We start from the raw sequence: 22,318 nt of genomic DNA, 5'->3' as shown, positions 1-22,318 counted from the left end.
GGTAAGCGAAATGAGGCAACTTTGTAGTTCCCGGTCTGGAGTTAACAATCTGTAGTTATCAGGGTGGCGCTGTAAGGCACTGACCCTGGGTTTGCTACATCCTGGAACTTCCCCTGGAGTCTTATTTCATTACAGGAAAGGAGGGGAAAACGGCAAGAGTTTGACTCAGAACTATCATCAGAGTCTCTCTGACTGTCTATCCACGTTAGTTTTTTATTTAGCTATTTTTTAAAAGTTTTTCACTCCACTCACATCATTATGAGGATGACCATCAAACTCACACACACAGCCAACGACCTTTGTGACAGAAGCATTCCACGTGGGGAGCACCATCTGGTTGGTTGGGTAATAGGAGGCTCCTCTTTTGAACCATTTGTTTACCTATTATCTTGAGGCATGTCTGACTCTTGATGAAGAGTTAATGTCACCCTCAAACACTGCATCCACCTCATTCCACCACCCTTCTCTCCACCGTTGTCTCCATAAGAACCTCTTGGAAACATAAGTGTGTTACTTAAGATAGGCCACACTTCAACTCATATTTAAGGACTATAAACATTGACACATGTCACCAGTTTGTGAGGAGAGCCTTTCCTTGCATTAGGGTTCTTCTCCCATAATTGCTACTAACTCTTCTGTCAAAATCCTTTGCCTGTTAGATAGTGAGCTCCCTTAATGGTGTCTCAGCCCAATTCCGTAACTTGTGTCACTTCCAGTTTATAAAACCGGTGTCCTTGAAATCTCAAGATCCAGGAGTGTTCATTTTAGTTTCAAAGTGAGTTTTTGGGCACCTGGGTGGCTCAGTCAGTTGAGTATCCAACTCTTGGTTTCAGCTCAGGTCAAGATCTCACGGTCACAAGATAGAGTTCCCACATGGGGCTCTACGCTAACAGCGTGGAACCTACTCAGGATTCTCTCCCTCTCTCTCTCTGTCCCTTCCCTGCTCTCTTGCTCTTGCTGTCTCTCTCAAAAATAAATAAATAAAACTTTAAGCGAAACTGATTTTCTATTCAAAGGACTTCTCTTTCTTTTGCCCACCTCCAGAAAGACCAATAATCTTAAGTGCTGGAGGGTGGGATGGGGGTCTTGGTCTGTTCTTTCCCATCCCAGCTCCCTTTCCTGTGCTTGCCCTCTGATGTAGGAACTGCAGTCGACACTGAGTCCTCTTACCTGCCTACTTCTAGTAAGGGTATCTTGTACTCACCTCTTCTCTCTGGAGGCTGTGGCTGCTTCTCTGGCCAACACTAACTGTCCTTGCTTGACTCTGTGTGGAAGAAGTTTGAATGCCGTTCCTTTCGTGGGGCACATGTGCTGGTTCTTCGTTGGGCTCTACGGGCTACCCTTGGACAAGCTCCAGGTGGAGATCTCTGTCAGGGGCAATATTCTCCTTTACACCATGGGGCCTATAGCTTTGTGCAAAAGCATAATGGCTTAAACCCAGCTCCCTTCCTTAGAGTCTGTCAGAGCCGTGTGAAAGCCTTGTATTCTTGCTACTCCAAAAAGTAGCAGGTAGCCTGCCTTCCAGCATTTCCTGTCAGCTTCAGCATCTCTCTACTGCTCTTCTTTCCACTCTCCTGAGGGTCAAATGCTATACCTGACCGGTGATTTGCCAGCTCTTAGACCAGAGCCAACCTCCAATCCTCAACTTAGCCATAGGGGTGGGAAGCAACATTTCTGTCTCAGTCTTGTTGCATGGAGGAGGTTGATTTCTTTCTTTCTTCCTTCCTTCCTTCCTTTGTTTCTTTCTTTTTTTAGAAATTTCTGGTTTTTTTAAGTGTTTATTTTTCAGAGAGAGAGACAGACAGATAGACAGAGTGTGGGTGGGGGAGGACCAGAGAGACAGGGAGACAATCTGAAGCAGGCTCCAGGCTCTGAGCTGTCAGCACAGAGCCTGATGCAGGGCTCAAACTCATGACCTGTGAGATCATTACCTGAGCTGAAGCTGGACACCAAAGGGACTGAGCCACCCAGGCCAGCCCAGGTTGATTTCAAACCTGAATACAAAAGGGCGATGGGAGGGATAGTTGCCACCCTGCAAGATGCATTCCTCCCCCCTGAGGTAACCCTTGTCTTTCTTCCATTCTTTCTCTTTCATCAAAGAAGTGGGTCTGTTGAAATATTGACTGTCTCCAATTCCTGAGTGAGTCTGACCCCTACATCTGACCCCAGACATGGAATGTGAGATAGAATTTTGTTCTTAGCTCTGAGCCTTCCTCAATAATTCTTTATATTTAGCACCTGACAACAGTTTATTTACAATGGTATTGTGGCTCTCAGCCCTGGCTTCATATTAGATTCAATCAGTCTGGAAGTGGAACCTGGGTTTGGTAGTTTTTAAAAAATTCTTCTTGTGATTTTGGTATACAGTGAGGGTAAGAACTTTACATGACCAGTGAAAGGAAGAATGGGACCCTGAAGTGACAGGATTTGGAATTCTTTTTTTTCTTCTTTTCTTAAAGTGTTTATTTATTTTGAGGGAGAGAGAAAGAGTGAGTGGGAGACGGGAAGAGAGAGAGGGAGAGAGAATCTTAAGCAGGCTCCATGCTTAGCACGGAGCCCAGTGAGGGGCTTGATCCCACGACTGTGAGATCATGACTTGAGCTGAAATCCAGAATCTGATGCTTAACTGACTGAGCCACTCAGGTGCCCCAGGATTTAGAATTAATTCTGAAGTGAGAAATAGGTTCTTTTAATTTGTTTTTTTAAGCTTATTTATTTTGGGGGAGAGAGAGAGAGAGAGAGAGAGAGAGAGAGAGAACGAGTGGGGGAGGAGCAGAGAGAGAGGGGGACAGAGGATTTGAAGCAATTGATCTTCGTGCCAACAGAAGAGAGCCTGGTGAGGGGCTTGAAGTCATGAACCACGAGATCATGACCTGAACTGAAGTCAGATGGCCAACTGACTGAGCCACCCAGGTGCCCCAAGAAATAGGTTCTTGAGATGCAACTGAAGAAAGCAGGTTTCTGTGAATGGCTTAAGGGAGGAAGAATTTGAGGAGGGGATCCTGGAATCGTTTTATTTCCTCCAAAATTCTTTCTGGTGATTTTGTTTTTCTCCCCATCAAATACCCAATCTACCTCCTTGAAAAAGATTTGTTGGAGTTTTTGCTCTTGAACTTTTTCTTACAGCAGCTGATTGGGCAGCACAAGTCACTGTGGCTGAGGCCTTGTTTCCGACAAGGTCCTTGCCCTATAGGGGGGTAGACAGTAGGGATAAGATGAGACTTCTATAAATCATTATCATACAGAGTAGCTGGTTTCTTAAAAGGCTTACCTCCTGGCTATGAGAAGAGTAACTGTTACTTCTTCCTATGGTACTTAAATCTCTCTACTCAGAAACCTTGCTTTTTTGTCTTTCTAAGGCTTTTTTTTCACCTGCGGAAATAGTGCCTAGTGCCTTACAGTAAAGCCACAGGTGGTTGACCCCTAAATCCAGAGGAAGGGAGGGAGCATCTCTTTTTTTGTCTTTTTTAGGAGTGAGAAAATTTTCCACTTATTTCCATGTCTTGGTGACCAAGATTGGATCCTATGTCTATTTTTAAACCAATGACCAGTAAAGGGAGGGTTCTCATGGGTGGATTAGACTAATCACATGGAATAGAGTTGATATTGGAGGGTCAACCAGCAAGAGCACTCTGCTTATCTCTCTCATAGCACTTTCACACCATCCTATAGTATTGTCTTTGCTTGTCTGTTTTCTGTAATAGGTCAAGGATCTTGTCTTATTTATCTTTTACTCTCCATGTCCTTCCAGAATTTATAATGTAGTTAGAGATATGGTATCACCCACAAATGAAACATACACATACACATTTTAAGTAGATGCATATCACACTTAGTGGTGCAGTTGTGGTCTTGAATTTTGGCACTCTGACTGAATCAGCATTATAAAAGACCCTTATAGCAAAGTCCACTGGAAATGTTCCTCTGAGTAGATATGTCTCAATTATATCTTTCTCTAGCTACTTACTTATGTGATTGTTGCTCAATCTTCCCTGGATACAGTAACATTTATGAGGCTTTTCATAAAGTTAAAGCATGTCTATGAATCTCTTATTGCCTAAGGAACTTCAGTTACTGTTTCCTTGCAGGTGCCTAGAGCTACAATAAAACAGGCATTCATAGTTTCCTGTGATACTCTTTCTCATTTCTTTTGGCAGGTATAGCATTATCTTTTGAACAGTTTTTGTCAGGCATTATTGATCAGAACTGGTTGACAGAGCATAAAACAAATGGAGAGAGACCGCATTGGAATAAATAAGACACTTAACTCAGGGTAGTACCGTAGAGCTCTTGGGCTGATGGAGTGTTGTATAGTCTACTGCACTGGGGGCATAGGGGAAAATATATCACTTATAGGGAGAATGCATATAAATAATGGCTCTAAAATATTTTTAGAAAATAATTGAGACAAATAGGCTTAAGTTTTTTAAATTTATTTTTGAGAGAGAGAGAGAGAGAGAGAGAGAGAGAGAGAAAGAGAGAGAGAGACAGAGTTCCAAGCCGGCTCTGCACCATCAGGGTGGAGTCTAATGCGGGGCTCGAACCCACGAACCGTAAGATCATGACCTGAACCGAAATCAAGAATCAGACGCTTAACTGACTAAGCCACCCAGGTGCCCCCAGACAACTAGGCTTAAAGGAAATAGACACTAAATGATGTTAAATAACAGATATATCTGTGTACTAATATATTAAATGGAAGTATAGTCAACTATACTGTACTATGTATAATATGTATAATATTACTATACTATATACACACTATAGTCAACTATAGTACAGTTTAGGATGACTGCTCCACTCAAATCCTTTTTTTTTTTTTTTTTTCAAATGTAAACCCACAGCCCCTCCTAAAAGGATGGGTTTAGTTATAGTAGCCAGAGTTTTACCATGGAACCCACACCCTCTTCCCCTTTGTGCCAAGGACCCATAAACTATGATCAGGTTATGTTAAGTTAGGCCCAATGTCTCTAATGGATCTTAGTTAGGATTACATTTGGGGGTAATCCAAATCCATTTGGTAATCCAAATCCATTTTGGGGGTAGAAAGCAAAAGTTATGATACCTGAACAAGATAGAAACCCATTTTGTTTCTCTCACATAAACATAGGCAGTCCAGGGCTTATATGGCAAGCTATTTCATTGCTATCAAGGGCTCAGGATTCTGTCTTATTGCTTTGTCATCTTCAGTGTGTACCTCTATCCAGTGCTATGCTGGTAAATGGACTCTGGCTTGATTTGTAGCATTGCTTGATTTCTATGGTGGAGATATTCTCACCATGGCCAGTTTCGAGCTATCAATATTTTAATAATCAGTTTTCAAAATTCCATAAAGTTCAGCAATCTGCTGTCCTGAACCTGTATGAACCAGGCCTAACATAGCACTGCTTCTCCCTCATGGTCCAAAATAGCTGCTCCAATTCCAGACATTAGAACTGTGTTTCAACTAGCAGGAAGGAAGAAATCGGAAGGGAAGAGCAGTGAGTATACCTCCTCTTTTAAGATATCCTCCAGAAATTGTACACAGCTCTTTCACTTAAATCCTATTGGACAGAACTTAATCATATGACTCTATCTACTTGCAAAATGTATTCTTTATTCTTAGCTTCCATGTGCCCAGCTAAAATGTGCTTATTCTGTTACTAAACAAGAAGAGGGAAATACATTTGGGGGGAAATTAGCAGTCTTTACCACTAATAGTAACACTCAGTTCCACATAAATGCCCAAGTTAATGAAAAGCCAGATACCCAAGTTAGAAAGAAGTTTATTTTTGGAATAAGAGGAATTGGAATGGGTTTAGAGCAGGGTGATAAATAGGCAGCTCCAGAGAAGAAGAAAGAAAGAAAGAAAGAAAGAAAGAAAGAAAGAAAGAAAGAAAGAAAGAAAGAAAGAAAAGCTGCCTATTATTTAAATTTTAGGATGACCAATAGTAATACCCCTTTCTTTTTCTCTTGAGTTAAAACCAATTAAGGGACAAATAAATCAGGCAGATAGAGATAAAAGTGTCACTTTTATTACTGATTAAACTGTTTGGAGAACAACTTTTACCCTGCAGTAACAAGTAACTCACTATCTTCACCTCTAAAATAAACTTACCCACCTAGTCAAAGGCAGAGTTAAACTGCAGTGCTGCCCAGCGCCTTGACTCCATTTTTCCCTCCATGAGCTCCTGTCTTGGAATGGTCCCTGTAGAAGTTCCCCAAAAAGAAAAGAGGAAGGAACTACACTCAGCACGTGTTGTTTCTTCTCTCAAATTCACCAATCAGATAATTAATCAGAATTGATTGAAGTAGGGAGAGAGGCCTACACGTATTGAAACTTGAGGAATAAATGTTCTTGTCTAATATTTGTGACCTTTCAAAACTGTTGAAGTTTAGCTTATTACCCTGTAATTGGGCTACATGAAACCCCTCTGAAAACTTACAACTATCTCCATTTATTTAAATGAGCATGAATGGTTTCTTTACAACAAAAATGGTCCCTGCCTTAAGAAACGTAGTTAAGGGCTGTATGGTATGTGTCAGACATTGAAAGTTGTAGGAATTCACAAAAAAGTTTATAAAACAGGGTTGGAGCAGTCAAAGGATTTTTCAGGGAAGTGGTAAAGCTTGAACTTGCTCTTAAAGCTGGGGCAGGATTTTTGATAGGCTGAGGGCATGGAAGTGTTTCAGTCCAGGGGAGCTTCGTGGAGGAAATGAGAATGGGGGAATGAGTAAGCTATGGTCAAGGCAGAGGGTTTTGGCCGAGGTGCCTGTTGGAGAGCAGTGGGAAATCAAGCTTGACGGGAAGCTTGGCACTATGGTATGGGCAGCCCTAACTGGGGAATATGTAGTTGATGGAGAAGGACATTTGCAGCCACTGAAGAAAAGCAAAATGTGGTGTTTTTCATAGATTATTCTGAACTTTTTAGTTGCATGGATGGACAGATTCCACTTTTTTGTTTAATCCAGTTAAAATAAATAGACCTGACTAATGCATTCCACTTATAGAGTGTAGGGAAGCGATTCTCAGACTTCTGTGTGCACCAGGATAACTTGGTAGACTTGTTAAGATACACTGATTGCTGGGCTATATCCACCATTTCTGATGCAGTAGATCTTTGATGGGTCTCAACAATTTTCATTGTTAAAACGTCCCAGGTGATGATGCTCTTGAGATCCCCTTAGAGGATCAGTGGGGTGAATGCTGGCCTGGGATGAATCTGTCCAGTTTAAATGAATGGGTGAATGAATAATAAAATGAATGAGAATGAATGCCCCGAATCATAAAATGAGAGATTAGAGCAGACGGTCTTTGAAGTCTTTTTGAATCTATGCTTCTGTGATTTGAAACTATAGGCTACTCCATTCATATTTTTTTTTCTTGTAATAGAAATCTCAGTGTTTACTGAGGTTGCTTTTATCCCATTTGTGCATTCATTTTACATGAGAGTTCATGTCATTACATCGGTGGGAATCTGAAGGCATGTAATTGGACTTGAGATGCTTTCCCAAGACAGAAGGCCATCTTAACATGGGTCTTCCACACTTCTACACTCAAGAAAGCAAACAAGAAAAAAAAAAGCAGTTGCTCTTCAGTATTGCCCAAAATGCTTTAAAAGGAAAAAAGAGAAAGGGTAAGTAAGCCTCTTTTCTTTAAAGGAAAATTGCATTTGACCCAACATCTCAGGCTTTGAAGAGCATTCAGTCAGACTGTTAAAAATGTTCAGCCTTAAGAAAATATTTACCTAATTCACATCATCCAAAACAATCAGCTGGACGTCTGGCCAAAGAGATCAGAGGCTTCCTAGTGAGCCCAAACTCAACACAGAGGACCATGATCTCACCACAGGTGGATGGTTATTTGTGGCAGCAACATCTCCCTGCTCTAATTGGCCTACATGCTATTGGCTAAGTGAAGGCTGGCCTCAGCAGGGACAGTTGTGGGCAGCTATATGGACACAACTCTCCCCAGACTGTGAGATTGCCTGAATTTCATTTTGAGTGATCGTTATATGTAGCCCCGCATCGAGGTCAGGCTCAGAGGTGATGTGTCCAAGGCAACCAGATAACAGAGATATGCAGCCCTCAGACACAGAGGCAAGATTTGAGGGATCAGAGAGACATTGAGATTTCATCTTTTTTTCAAGGAAGGTTGGTTTTGTAGTCAGAGCAAACAAGGAAGTGGTCACCCTTTTCGCCGAGAACACTCATGATTTAAGCTGTGGTTGAATTCTCCTGTGATTAGGAATTCTGTGATAAGTTAGTGAATGTGGAAAATGTAAATCCCTTGAGCATCTGTCCTAGGCTGGGATAACCTGATCTTTGTGAGTTGGGTTTATTCAACAAATTGGAAACATTAGGGCGGGACAGAAGGCAGCCACTTCTACCTACACCAGTCTCCTCTACCTCAGGCAGGACTTCGTAACATTGACCTTATTACTCGGTAGGATTTTAAAATAACCTATGCACTATTACTTCCAATTTGGAAGCTAGTGGCAGACTAACTTTATGGCGAGCTGGCTTTTTATCCATTTCATGCTACATTCTCTCTCCCTCCTAGTCAATCTTCACTCTCTTATGTGATATGTGTACATTTCTATCTAAACCCGTTATATTGTGAATTGCTTTGTGCTTGAGCTTTGTCTGTCTCATTATTATATACCACACAGTGAATAGCCATCAATAATATTCTCAGTACATATCTATGTTCTAACACTGAGCACTGATAGTTATAAGCAGAGTTTGTAATCCTGATGGTCAGGATCTTCTGGAGGGGAGAGACAGGTAAATTAGAAACCATGTTATTAATACAATGCTTTCACTCTACCTTACCTTGTTCATTTTGATCCCATTGCTTAAAAATGTCTTTTAACCTTGACTGCTGAACCAATTCTTTTTCATCCTTGAGAACAAAATTCAGTCACTGGCTCCTGTATGAAACTTTTCCTTTTTGTTCTAATCTATCCTTTATGCTTGTTCTCTTACTCTTGAAAACATAGTGTAATTCAAAGCTTTAATTCCTATTTGTTCCCTTAGCTCCTTGAGAAAAGTCATCCTTGAAGCTTCTAGCAGAGAGTTATTTTAGTGCTAAGGAATTCGGAGCTCTTCATTAGAGGCTGTTTTGATAAGGAAAGAACTTGAGAGGTAAAGAAGGGCAGGAACATGGGGAGGGTAGAGATGAAGGGTTATCTTGGGTCACCAAAGATAAATGTTGCCTAGTTTCTAATTTCACTAAGAGTTGAAGCTTTCTAATGAGTTAGTTCAGTGCAAAGCCCAGTATGAAGGGGAGCTCAAATTCAACTCAATGCAGATGGAGAAGGGAAGATGAATACTGTGTCCATCAATCAGATGTTGAAACTGGGTCCAAGTGGTTTTAAATTCTTAGATGGTAAGGTGGTGGAGAGGGTGTAACTCTTGTGTCGAGTGTTGCTGTGTTACTAGAAACCAGGCTGTGCCTTGATATCTTGGAGACCCCAAACTGCCATGTATTAAATGCGAAGAAAGGTTAAAATATTTCTGGGCTTTTCTGGGAGAGATCATTAACTCCTGTCTGCACCGGATCTCTTAGAAGCTGAACCAGTTGGACATTGATTAGGTCTTGATTCACTGTTAGTTGTAACTATTGGCAGCTTCACGAAGGGTCTTATATTCTGAAGCAAAGTGAAAAATATTCTCTTCCTTTTAAGAAAAGGCAGTGCTGCCTCTGCTAGTCTCCAGGGCTGCACCCCTCTGAAGCGAGACCTAAGAGATCATTTGCTTTTAATTGTCTCATCTCTGGGTCTGACTGAAATGAACTTTGTGTTTGTGATTTTTATCCACGTCGCTGTGTCTACTGCCAGAGATGTGCTACTAAAAAGAGAAAGTTGCTGAATAGTTTCAAGCCTGCTATGGAAATAAAGAGAGATAGAAAAGTGGGAATATGGGAAAGAGAGCAAGTAAATCATCAAACATTTATAGGCCTGGGATTCATATTCAATTTTTAGAGATTACCATATCCAGTACAAATAAGAATAAAAGACTCGTCATCATTTTGATAGTTTGTGCATCTTCTTGCAGACTGTAATCTCTGTACAGCTTCCCAAGTTTTCTTAGTGGTCACATAGGTGACATTACCTGTGTTACATTGCCTGTTTTCCCCGTTTTTCCACAGAGTGGAGCTGTGACTGCACTAAGATGAGGCAAACACTTCCAAAAATCAAAGATTGAGTAAATGATAGCAAGAATTGACCAGAGGTTTCTGTTTATCAGTTGACAGGAAAGGGGAAATAACTCATCAGGTTTAGTTTGAAGGTCTCGGGATGTTGAAATCAGACTTTTAGATCTTAATCCAAGGAGCATGAAAAATGAACGACTTCTTGTGTCTGCTTATGGTGAGCCATTTCATTTCCTTGGGACACAGTTTTATTCACAGGGGTCTGAAATATTCCTTTCAAAAAGATAAGTTGTAGAATGCTAGCATCTGGTATGTGGGGAAGTAGATCCTTTTGTGTGTGTGTGTGTGTGTGTGTGGTACTTAGTTAACTGGCAAATATTTATTATTCATTTGTAGTTTGTGCCAAGAGCTCTTACAATCCATGAGGATAGAGCAGAGAACAAACCAGATAAGTTCCTGCCCTCAAGGAGCTCCCACTTTAGTGAGAGGAAGCAGATAATAAAAGTCGAGCCATGAAAGAAAGAAAATAGGGTAAAGTGCTAGAGATTGACCTATACTGGTCAGGAAAGATTTATCTGAGGAGTGACATCCAAATGGAGGTCTGAATGTTGGGAAGAAAGCAACCATTTGACCATTTTGAGGGTGTAGGGGCTCAGCTCAGAATTTTTGATAGAAACAAGGCCAGGGGATTGGACTGTGGTGGACAAAAGGCAGGGAGGATGAGATGGAAGAGGAAGGCAGAGGCTAGGCTACTGAAGTCTGTTACAGGCCACAGTGAGGAGTTTGGAGTTGATTCATGTTGAAATGAGGAGTCATTGAGTGTTTTATGTAGAAAAGGGAAGCAGGCTGATATAATTAGAAAGGTTAGGGGTGCCTGTCAGTTAAGCATCTGACTCGATGTTGGCTCAGGTCATGATCTCACGGTTCATGAGATTATCCCCACATCAGGCTCTGTGCTGACAACACGACAGCTTATTGGTTGCAGAGGCTTTTGGACTATTAAGTGAGTGATAGAAATTAACCTTGAGAGTAAGAAAGCAAACACAAGTAAATCCCTCAGTTTCTTCAGTTCAACAACCCCTATTGAAGAGAGCAAACATACCTAAAATGCCTGATTTTGCTGGGCTATCAGATAGAGATGATAGATAGATAGATAGATAGATAGATAGATAGATATGTCTTTTTTTTCCCTTGTGAATATGTATTCCCATGGAGTTCCAGAATGAGAATTTTGTGCCAAATCCTGAAAGGGGATAGACATCATATTAAGGAGGTTAACTTGAGGGCAGTGGGGAGCCATTGGCGAGTTTCACATATGGGAGTGATTTGTTCTAGCTTTCCATAATAGAAAAACCACTACAGCAATAGTATGGAGCTAAAAAGTAAATGAAGAGGAGTACCTCTCACCTGTGCCCAGACCTGTGACTTCCCTCCCAGGTCCTTCCATACACATAGGCTTTGCATAGCCATTGGTGTATTCAGTACCTCTTAGGAAAGACAGATTCATAATATGTGCCTTCTTGAATTCCATAAGCAAATGCTTCCAAATATGAGTAAGAAAATTGCGAAACCAGGTACCAGTTAATACCAGTGGCTTTTAAATCTCATTGTAATGTAATTGCTTCATTATATGCTATCACCTGAGTCATTTTTCCAATTCAAGAACATTCAAAGGTGAGATTTCCTCTGATGGTTTAAAGAATCCTTTCCAGTTAAACTATAAGTGTACTTTGGTAATGCTTTTTTTGGGGGGGGGGATTATTTTGTCTCCTTTCCTTTTACTGATTCTGAAGGTTTGTTTTCTGGAAATGTCTTAGAAGCAGCCTATTGAATTTTCTCTCTGGTGGGTAGTATCTTTTTATTTGTAGGATATATAGATACTATTATGACTCAGGTAGCAGAGCAGTAAATCCGGGCAGAGAAGTTAAAGGTAAGTAAAAAAAGAGAACAGACATAAGTTCCAATTTCGGATCCACGGCACTTGTATAATGTCATCAGGAAAAATAATGAGAATAACTTGCTGTGGTAATTTAGCTTGTCATTCCTCAGCAAATACTTATTGAATGCCTCAATATGCCAGGCAATACCAGATGCTCCTATCCTCATGGTTATTTTGACACAAACTTGGGAAAGGTTTGGTATACTCATTAGGAAAAAGAATTAATTCCGTAGAACTTTAAAGTCATTAGTCATTACTAACACATTCATTTATTAATTCAGTCAGCAAATGTATCTATTTTGATTAATTATTACAGAAAAGACTGTGCTAGGTTTTGAGATTCGTGAAAGAAAGTCAAATAAATATGCGGCTTTCAAAGAACTATGGAGACCACTGCATTTCAGTGTTTCCTGTGGTTTCAATAAATGCATCAGGCAAGTTAAATCCAATATAATAACCAGCAGTGGTTTGAAACACTCATTTGAAATATCCTGGGGCTGGAATAAATAATGAATCATTATTATAACGTGCTAGGTCCCTGGGGAATATGATCTTTGCACCAGCCAGAGAGGATGAAAAGCATTTCTGGTCACTGAAGCTGTGTGAGAATACAGCATCAGTAATAAATCCAGTCATGTCTCAGGGTACACGATAGATGACCAAGCTACTGCCTCTCCAGTGTCTATTGTATTTTCCCATTCTTATTTACTATGCTTTGCATTGTCTAAATCCTACTGAGTTTTCCTCTTTGGCTGTAGTGAACATTTCTCTCTCAAAATTGTTGACCATTATCCCTCCCACAGAGTCACTAACAAATATTACAAATTCAGGGCTAAGAATGACAAACTACATGCGAGAAAAGCTAAAAAGGTGTTAATCAAATGACCATGAGTCCATACTATTTTTGTTTTTGTTAACATACAAAACAACAATGTGCCTGCAGGCTATTGGGATGTATGAGTAAGTTTCTAGCTTTTCGGAGCTGTGAAGTAATCAACATTGAAGGTATCTCTTCAGATTTCACGTCTGGAGAAATCTAGAGAATTTGGAGAGACTCTATTGGGAGAGTTTTTGAAAAATTGGTTAAAGGTAGCAGATAAGGCTGGAAGAGTATGACCTGGGATACCAGAGGACATGGTGGTTTGTGAATGACAGTTTTCTTTAGGAGACTAGCGTAATGAGTAGAAGGGGAGGGAACTGTTGAGATAGATTTCCTTTAACTCTTTTCTAACAATTCTGTGCACTAAATTTTTGGACTCCCATAGCATATGCTATTTCCATTTATAAGAGTAATTAGATTTTTAGTAAAGTGAGTGATTTAACTTAGAGGCGTGTGTTTAACAGACAGGGTGCAGTCCTATGAAGAACGCAAGCTTTCTAGTTAGATCTGCTTTGGGATCCTGACTAGGCTGCTTGTTGGATTTATGTGATCTTGTTTAAATCATTTCATCTCATCTGTAGAATGGACTTAATAAAGCCTGTGCTGTTACTGAGAGATTAAGCTAAGTAACTGTATGAGTAACTGTATAAGTAACGTACCATTTCAGGTACATGTTAGCTTTTCAATAAATGGAAACTCTTATTATGAAAGGTTACAAAAGAAGGTTGCAAAATATTTTCTGAGGATTTTGAAAAATTGGACAGATTTTCATTAAATTGTGATATTAGGTATGGTCCTGAGAAAGATTTGATAACCTTTTCCACACTTCCAACAAATTTTGTTTTGTATTGCATAGTCAATATAACAATACAAAATATTCACTAGTGTATAAAGTAAAACTCTACTCCCTTCTAATTCTATGACCCCAGGTGATCACCATGAGCAGTTTTATGTATACCTTTTCATATCTTTTTCCAGTTACATGAAAACACAAACACACACACACGCGCGCGCGCACACACATGCACACACACACACTTACTTTGTAAAAATGGAATTATATTATGCACATCTTTCTGCAACTTGCTTTTTTCATCTAACAATGTATCATGGACATTTTTTTCTATGAAAATTCATGAAGTTCTGTTTAGTTTTTATCTTATTTTTGTTTAAAAGTATATAATACTATGCAGTGTGGATATGTCATTATTCAATCTCCTGCTGTTTGACTCTTAGCGGTTTTTTTTATCTTATTTTATTTTTCCATAACAAATGATGCTGCAATGTACAACCTTGTATGCTTTATTTCTGTAGCATATATTCCTAGAAATACGCATGTCTAGGTCAGTGCATATTTGATGTTTGTAATAGGTTAGTTTTTAGAAACCTTTGCTAGATTCTAAGTTAGGATTTATTTTAGCTGAACTTAAACCTATGTGTATGGCTCGTATTACTAAAAAACAGCTTAAGAGAAATGGCCTATTGACCATGAGTTCAATGGAACATGAAATGAATAGGTTGGAAAACAATGTGTACTTCTCTTGGACTCTGGAAGTTAGAGGATTGTCGCCGTCCTAGAACTTGTTTCAGTAACTCTGATCCCCTGGGAACAAAATTGCAGCTTGGGAAGTTTGGGATTTGTTGGAGAGGAAAGTCCTTAGCTGATATAAAACGATGCTGGTGGCTCAAGTTTAGGTCATTAGTACCTTTTAGTCAGCTGTGTCAAAGAGGTGTGGGAGATGCAGTTTGAAATGTGATCTTTGTTCACGTCCCTGAGGAGACTGTCAAGATAACCAAGGCAATTTTCTAATGAAATCAGCTTGGAGACGATTGGTGCCTTACTTCAGGGGGAGAAATCCAGCATGCTTAGCTGTCCGACTTATATAACTGCTATCTATTTCAACACAATGCAATCTAAGAGTCTGCGTCATTTGCATCATTTGGAGGGAGAGGAAAACTGGTTGCACTGTAGCTGGGGGAGTTTTCTCTCTCTTTGCCCTCCAAGCTCCCTTATCTCCTCCTATTTCAAACACTTGCACTGCCTAAAGCCTAATCCACATCTGCACAAAGGGCACACTCCCACCCTGATCCCAGGAGCAAAGCGCTGGGGCCCCTGGACCTCTTCCTGGTGCTCCTGTAAACTTGCTGATTTGTCTCCGAGAAAGAATCTTATTTTCTCTCTAGTGGCTCCAGAGGATGAAATTAATTTCTAGTCTTGAATTCATTTTCTTCTGTATGTAAATTTTAAAGCTTTTATCAAAAATAACACATGTACGTGGTTTCAAAATAAAATAGTGCAAAAGGACTTATAATGAAAAGGAACATTTACTTGGCCCTCCCCTCCTCAGCTCCAGTCCCGTTTTTAACTTGTGTCTTCTGATGACTACCTCCATCTCTCTAAATAGGATATCCTGCTACTTTTCTTTTTAAAAGATTTTATTTATATATATATATATATATATATATATATACATACACACACACACATATATATACACATATATATATACATACATATATATGTATATATATATAAAATACATATATATATATGTGATACAATCATATATAAAATATATTGACCTTCTGCTTTTATACATGGGAACTTACTTCACTTACATTCCCTTCTTTCTTCTTTCCTTCTACCCAGTATGGTTAAATTGTCATGTTAAATTCCTCAATGGATTATTATATGTTAGGTTGCTTTCACTTCTGGTAAGAAAAAAAAATCAATTCCAAATATGTGAGTAGTAAGGAAAATGTATTTTCTCACAATAAGAAGTTCCAAGACAGGTAGGCTATAAGGTTAATCAGTTCAGATAATGTCACAAAGAATATGAGAGGGTATTTCCTCCTTTATATCTCCCCCAGAAGACCAGTATAGATTTCTCCTCAGGTCTCTGGCTTGAGCCAGCCACATTCCCACTCCTAAGGACTGATAAGGAGTGTGAGTTACCATGATTTAGATGAATCATGATTTACCCCAGTGGTTCCTCAGCACATGATTCCAAAGATAATGTGGACAAATGAATATAATCCAGTCTGCAAACAAGCAAAAGGCAGAAGGAAGCAGGAGATAGGAGGGGAGGTGACAATCAGGCTGGCATCAGTTATGTCTACTACAGTTACCCCAGTAGCTTTCATGTGCTTATACCTTTATTTATTCTTCCACGGTCTCTAGAAAGTATCTCTTGATTCCTCAACACTTCCCCTCAGCACTATTCCTTTCCTTCGACTCCCCAGCATTGTCATCTATGTTGTTACATTGTCACTTTGGCCACCATTTACGTTCTGCTCTGTACCTTGAGTAATTCCAAATTTTACGCATAGATCCACTCTAAATGTTGGAAATCAACATTTGAGGTTTGTATCATTGTGATATATAATTCTCTCTCAAAATCAAAATGCTGTCTTCCTCCAGTGATTTCTATGCCTACCACTATGCCTGGTGCATAACACGCACTTGTGTTTGTTGAACGAGGTATTTATCAGTGGATTCTGCACATAAAGCCAAATCCACTGGGGTGGAGGAAGGCTAAGGAAATGGAAGCAGAAACATGCCTAAATTTAGGAATCTAACCTTCTCATGCTGGGTTCTGATATTTAGGTTGTTGAAGCTACTACAGAAGCAAAGCATTCAGCATGGTGGAAATCTTAGATGGCATATGTAAATTGCAATACTGTATGATTATTCTTCTCCAAGAATTGGAAGAGTCTTTCTCCAAAGACAGTGTTAGGGTATGTAGTGTTGCTGGCTGGTGGGACTTAATCCAGTCCTGTACTGGTGTACCTGTATGCAGGGTGCAGAATAACTCCCTTTGCTCAGTGCTGGCATCCAGGTTGAACATACCGGCTTTCAGTTAGGACTTACCTCAACAGGTCACCTCCCTGTGATAAATGACCTATGGGGAAAGACAAATGAAGCCCGGCACTGGGCAAGCTGTTATCTGAGAATAACTCTGCTCCCCAGGTATTGTCATTGAGAATTCCTGGTGAGGCGAAATGGATTTTGTCCCAGGAAGGAAAAAAGAAAAACCCACACAGGAGTGAATATTGTTGGGAGGACTATGGGTAAGGCGACTCCAAGAAGTCCATAACAGATGGATGCAGAGTTAGAAATGTGAAATTTTATATAGGAAATCTTTGTGGCTCTAATTAGAAATAGAGTACTGATGCAGCTCAGAAGGCAGATCTGAAAGACTTGCCACTCTTATTTCACTATTCATGCAATTCACATGATTTAGCATATCAGTGGGCAGAAACCCTGGTTACAATGTCGCTAATTAGAGTATCTGTACTCACACCTAGTGGACCATTTCCGTGGCTTTGCATCTCAAGTAGTGAATGGAAGAGGGAATTTTAATGATGCCCTATTAAAGCAACTAAACAGTGCAACAAATAGTTCTCTATTCCTCAGCTAGCATTGTGAAGAAAATGATTTGTTCTGGTGGAATCCTAGTTCCTAAACAATTGAAGGTTATTGTCCTCTCAAAGGGCTGCTGATTCAGATACCTTTTTGGATGGATGTAGGGGGAAAAGGTGGGTGATATTTCTTTGGTTTGCATGGAAGAGAGGAATTATTCGTCTCATTGGAATAATTTTTTTTCTTATGACAATTATTTTGGAATGATTTTCTCCCACCATGGGCCAATTTAAGGAAATTGAGTTACAGAGGAATGGTGAGCCAAAATTCTTTCATCATTAAATTTGATATCGGATAATAACGTGGGTTCTGTGAGTGAGTAGTTTTTTAAGCAGCCTGTTGCCATTTTGAACCAAGAATGTTGCCCCAGGTTTGGACTGACCCTTGAGATTCAGGGCCTGTTGAATCTGGGTCTTGGAACTTCTGGGAAATGGTCACAGCTCCCTTCTACACCCTTACCTTTACCTCAGGCTCAGGCCCATAATAACCCTTAGATTGCCAACTTCCACCGGGGCCAGACCTCCTGTCTTTCCTGAATTGGAGACCTGAGACTTGGATAGGCTGTTTACTGGAATCTAATGGGATTTACTGGTGGAGCAGCAGGGCTGTGGGTGAATAATATGATTGACCCTGATGTCGAATTTTTTTCAGTATCAGATTTTTCACTCTGAATAGCTGTAATTTGTACGTTTCTCCCTGTAATTTGTACGTTTCTTCACTCATGTTTTCCTCCTTTTTGTTGGTAGCCTATGCCCTTCAGTGTCAGGAATTGTGTCAGAAAGCTCCATGCCAGCCATTAGTGGTGATGGCTGCCGTCTTTCTGAAATGAGTGGGGCAGGGCATGGGCTGGCAGGAGAGGTATAGATTTTGCCCCATCTGACATGAGTTTGAAAGCAGTTTCTTTTGCTTTCTTATTGATGGCTGATTCATCTCTCCTCTTAGGACTCATCCCTGCTATCTGGGATTTTGTTTTTTTATTTTTATTTTATTTTATTTTATTTTGTTTTGTTTTATTTTATTTATTTATTTTTGAGAAAAAGAGAGAGCATGTGTGCACATACGAGCAGGGGAGGGGCAGAGAGAAAGGAGAGAGAGAATCCCAAGCAGGGTCCATGCCGTTAGCGCAAAGCCCAACACAGGGCTCCAGCTCATGAGCCGGGAGATCACTACCTGAGCTGAAATCAAGAGTCAGATGCTTAATCCACTGAGCCACCCAGGTGCCCCAAGGATTTTAATCTACTACCTCTTCTCTTTTACTTTTCAATCTTTCTCCTTCCACTGGCTTCTTCCTTTAGACCTACAAATGTATTTAGATTTCCCTTATAGCCAAACCATGTTTATTTCTGTGTATATCTATGTATCTATCGCTTTAATTAATTAATTAATTAATTAACTTATTTTGAGAAAGAGAGAGAGCATGAATGGGAGAGGGGCAGAGAGAGAGGGAGAGAAAGAATCCTAAACAGGCTCCACGCTGACAGAGCAGAGCCTGACACAGGGCTTGATCTCAGGAACAGAGAGATCATGACTTGAGCTGAAATCAAGAATCGGACACTTAACAGACTGAACCACACAGGCGCCCTGTATTTATCTCTTTCTTATCTTCATTTTCTCAACTTGAACCTCTACTGAGCTTTGGCCAAAATTCTTGAGTCAAGCTATACTCATTGCCTTCATGTCTCATCAGCCATCTACTCTTTGACCCTTTGCCATCTGTCTTCTCCCTACATTTATCTGAAACAGATTCCTTCAAGGTCACTGGTGACTTTTTTTAATTAGAAATTTTTATTATGGGAAATTCCAAATATATATATATAAAAGAAATAAGATTATTCTCATTGAATTCCTGGTAATTTCTTTCTTACGATACTTTCTTTTATAATCATCACCCCCATTTCCCTTGTAGGCCAATCGTGCAAGTTAAGGTAATTTTGCAAATTGAATTTTGCATTTCTAACTGAAAGGCATTAAAAAAATATAACCACCATATCACCTGCAACAAAATGAACAATGTGTTGGTATTATGTGATTCCTGGTATATACTCAAGCTTTTCTGAAACTAGTTCTAATTGGCAAAACCAGTGAACTTTTGCCTTTATCCCTTTAACAGTCACTGTAGACCATTTTAACATGCAATATTAATCTCTAGGATAGTAACATCCTTACCTCAACTCCAGTATTATCATTTTTCCTTTCTCAGGTGAGGGTTGAGGGCATAGCATGGACATAGACTCCAATTCAACTGTATGTCTCAGAGTATGTGGCATTTCCCCAGGGAAACTTTCTGCCATTGCTTCACTTGGCTAGGCCCAATCCACGTGTCTCTTCTCCATTCCCATAGCATCATATGTATACATAGCCCTCCATCATTTCTATAGGTTCTTGAATTTGTTTAATTGTCTCTTCCTATTGGACAGTGAGCTCATATTCATTCTTATGTCTAACACCTAGTTAAGTAGTATCAAACTCAACTATCTAATTAATCCTCAATATTAACATTACTATTACTGATGTGTAATAGTTATTGAGTACTTACAACACGCTAGGTTGTATGTAAGTGTGCTGTATGTACTTTAATCCTGACAACTCTTGGAATAAAACCCCATTATCATCATCATTACTTTAAAGATGAGAATGCTGAGGCTTTGGGAGGTTGTTACCAGACCAAGGTGAGAGAAATGAGTGGCACAGAGAGGATGTATGGTAATGGAGGGTTGAGTCCCAGGTCCAGCATTCCTTGACTGTGAGAAACGGGCAAGTTTGTTAGACTGTGTGAGTCTCTGCTTCTCCATTTGTAATGTGAGGATTGTGAAAATCTTTGTCTCACAGAATGGTGAGGACTAAATGAGATAATGCACTTGAAGTCACTTGGAAAGTGTTGGGTTTTTGAGAAAATCACGTGTAATCTTTCAACCATAATTTACCACTCTCATTTGGGTATAACGGCCTTCCATTCTTTCCCCCCAGTCATGTAATGCACATAGTTGTAATCACAGCATGCATTCAATTTTATGGCCTACTTTTCCACTTATGAACACTATTATATCACTACATGTTTTCTTTTTATTATGAAGTGCATCACACACATAAAAGTGTATAAAATGCTTATGTATATTTCAAAGAATAATTATGAAATGGAAAGTTGTAAACATACTAACTAGATCAGAACATTGCCAACACTTTAGAAAGAGCTCTCGGTCCCTCCTTTTTACCCTTCTACAGGACCTGTTACTCTAGTTTTATATTCATTATGGTGTTTCTCTTTATAGCATTATCACCTATACATGTATCCTTCGATAATACATGGCTTAATTTTGAAAAACTGAGTAGCAAGCACAAACCTCACTGTGAAAGGAAAAGGCAGTATGGCCACTGTTAGATGAAACAGAAAACATAACTTGCAGAGTCACTCGATCATAGCCTGTCCTCAACTTTCCTGAAAGTTTTTAGAAACCCCTTTTGGGGAAGTCAGGAGGCACAGTTAGAAGGTGAATCTTGGCAAGCAAGACTTACCACAGTTGGGGCGTCTGGTGAGAGTATAGATGGACCAGGTAATGGAGGTCCAGTAGGAATAGGATGAAAGGAAGAGACTTCATTGTATTTTCTGTTTTAAGTTTACCATGGCCTACCTCAAAGTTTCAGGAATACATCATGCCAAAATATTTCTCTGGAAAGAAATGAGTATTCTCAACTGATTCAAGTCAAGGTGTGGAGTGGAGAAAAAAAGCATCAGCACAAGGTTCATATAAGCCAAGTGCATATGAGAAACTGGGCTAGCCTTTATTTGGGCATTCAGTCCTCAGATTATAAGGTTGGCAAAAGGGCAAGAGGATCTTGCTAATTACAGTCATCAGTGTGTCAGTCTTTTGAGTAACACTGTTCTGATCACTCTGAATACTGGTGATATAGCTACCATCCTGGGATCTTCCTTCACTTTTCTCCTAAAGATTCCATTTGATTCCCTTCTGTGTTGTATGTCCAGTTTCCCTAAATCCCATGTTTTTCTCTTTCTTGGTTTACTTCCTCATTTTGGTGGAACACATTAATCAGTTTCACTTACTAATGGGTTAGTGGGAGATTGATTTTTTATTTCTTTGAGATAGTGAATGTCTGAAAATGCCCATATTCCACTTTCACACTTGTTTGATAGCTTGGTTGAGTATTGAACTCTAGGTTGGATATCATTTGAAGCCCTTTCTCCATTGTCTTCTAGCTTTTAGTGTAGCTCCTGAGATGTCCAGAGTTACATGGACTTCTTCCCCTTCCCTTCTCCCCCTCCTCTTTCTCCCCTTGCCTTCCCTCTCAAAACTGACAGAATCATTCTTTACTACAGTGTTTCAAAATTTTACAACAACAATTCTAGGCTTATCTTCATCCCCTGTACCAAGGGAGCACTCAGTGGCTCCTTTCAATCCAACGTCTCAGTTTGGGGGAATGTCCCTCAATTATTTTGCCGATAATTTCCTCCTCTTTGTTTCTCTGTTTCTGGAACTTGTACTACTCCGGCACTGGGTTTCCTAGATTGGCTCTTGTATTTTTTATTAATTTTCTCTTATTTCCCAGATCTTTGTCTATATATATATATGTGTGTGTGTGTGTGTGTGTGTGTGTGAGTATGCTGTTTATGGGAAATTTCCTCAACCCTTCTATTTTTTTTTTAATTTTGTGATCACATTTTTAACTTATGAGAACATTTTTTTGTTCTCTGAAAATCTATTTTATTTTATTTTAAGATTTTATTTTAAGTAGTCTCTACGCCCAGCGTGGGGCTTGAACTTACAACCCCAAGATCAAGAGCACATGCTCTACTGACTGAGCCAGCCAGACGCCCCGAAAAATCTCTTTTAAAAATCAGCATCCTGTTTTTGTTATATGAATGCAATATCTTCTCTGATTAATAACACATTGTTTGATGTTTTCTCTTTTTGCATGGTCTCTATT

The 22,318-nt window shown here is 39.7% G+C and overlaps 1 protein-coding gene across 1 annotated transcript in view; it reads left to right on the top strand.

Annotated features, from left to right (window-relative positions):
- Positions 1-22,318, top strand: part of PAWR (pro-apoptotic WT1 regulator) — a 193,344-nt gene that overhangs the window by 146,273 nt on the left and 24,753 nt on the right. Inside the window, exon 7 of the mRNA XM_053226523.1 lies at positions 6,734-6,736. Within this exon, the coding sequence (XP_053082498.1) occupies positions 6,734-6,736 (3 nt within the window). The remainder of the gene's footprint in view (positions 1-6,733; positions 6,737-22,318) is intronic.

Source organism: Acinonyx jubatus, chromosome B4 (genome assembly GCF_027475565.1).
Source record: "Acinonyx jubatus isolate Ajub_Pintada_27869175 chromosome B4, VMU_Ajub_asm_v1.0, whole genome shotgun sequence".
In the NCBI taxonomy this organism is placed as follows: Eukaryota; Metazoa; Chordata; class Mammalia; order Carnivora; family Felidae; genus Acinonyx; species Acinonyx jubatus.
This window is presented reverse-complemented; position numbering and strand designations above follow the sequence as displayed.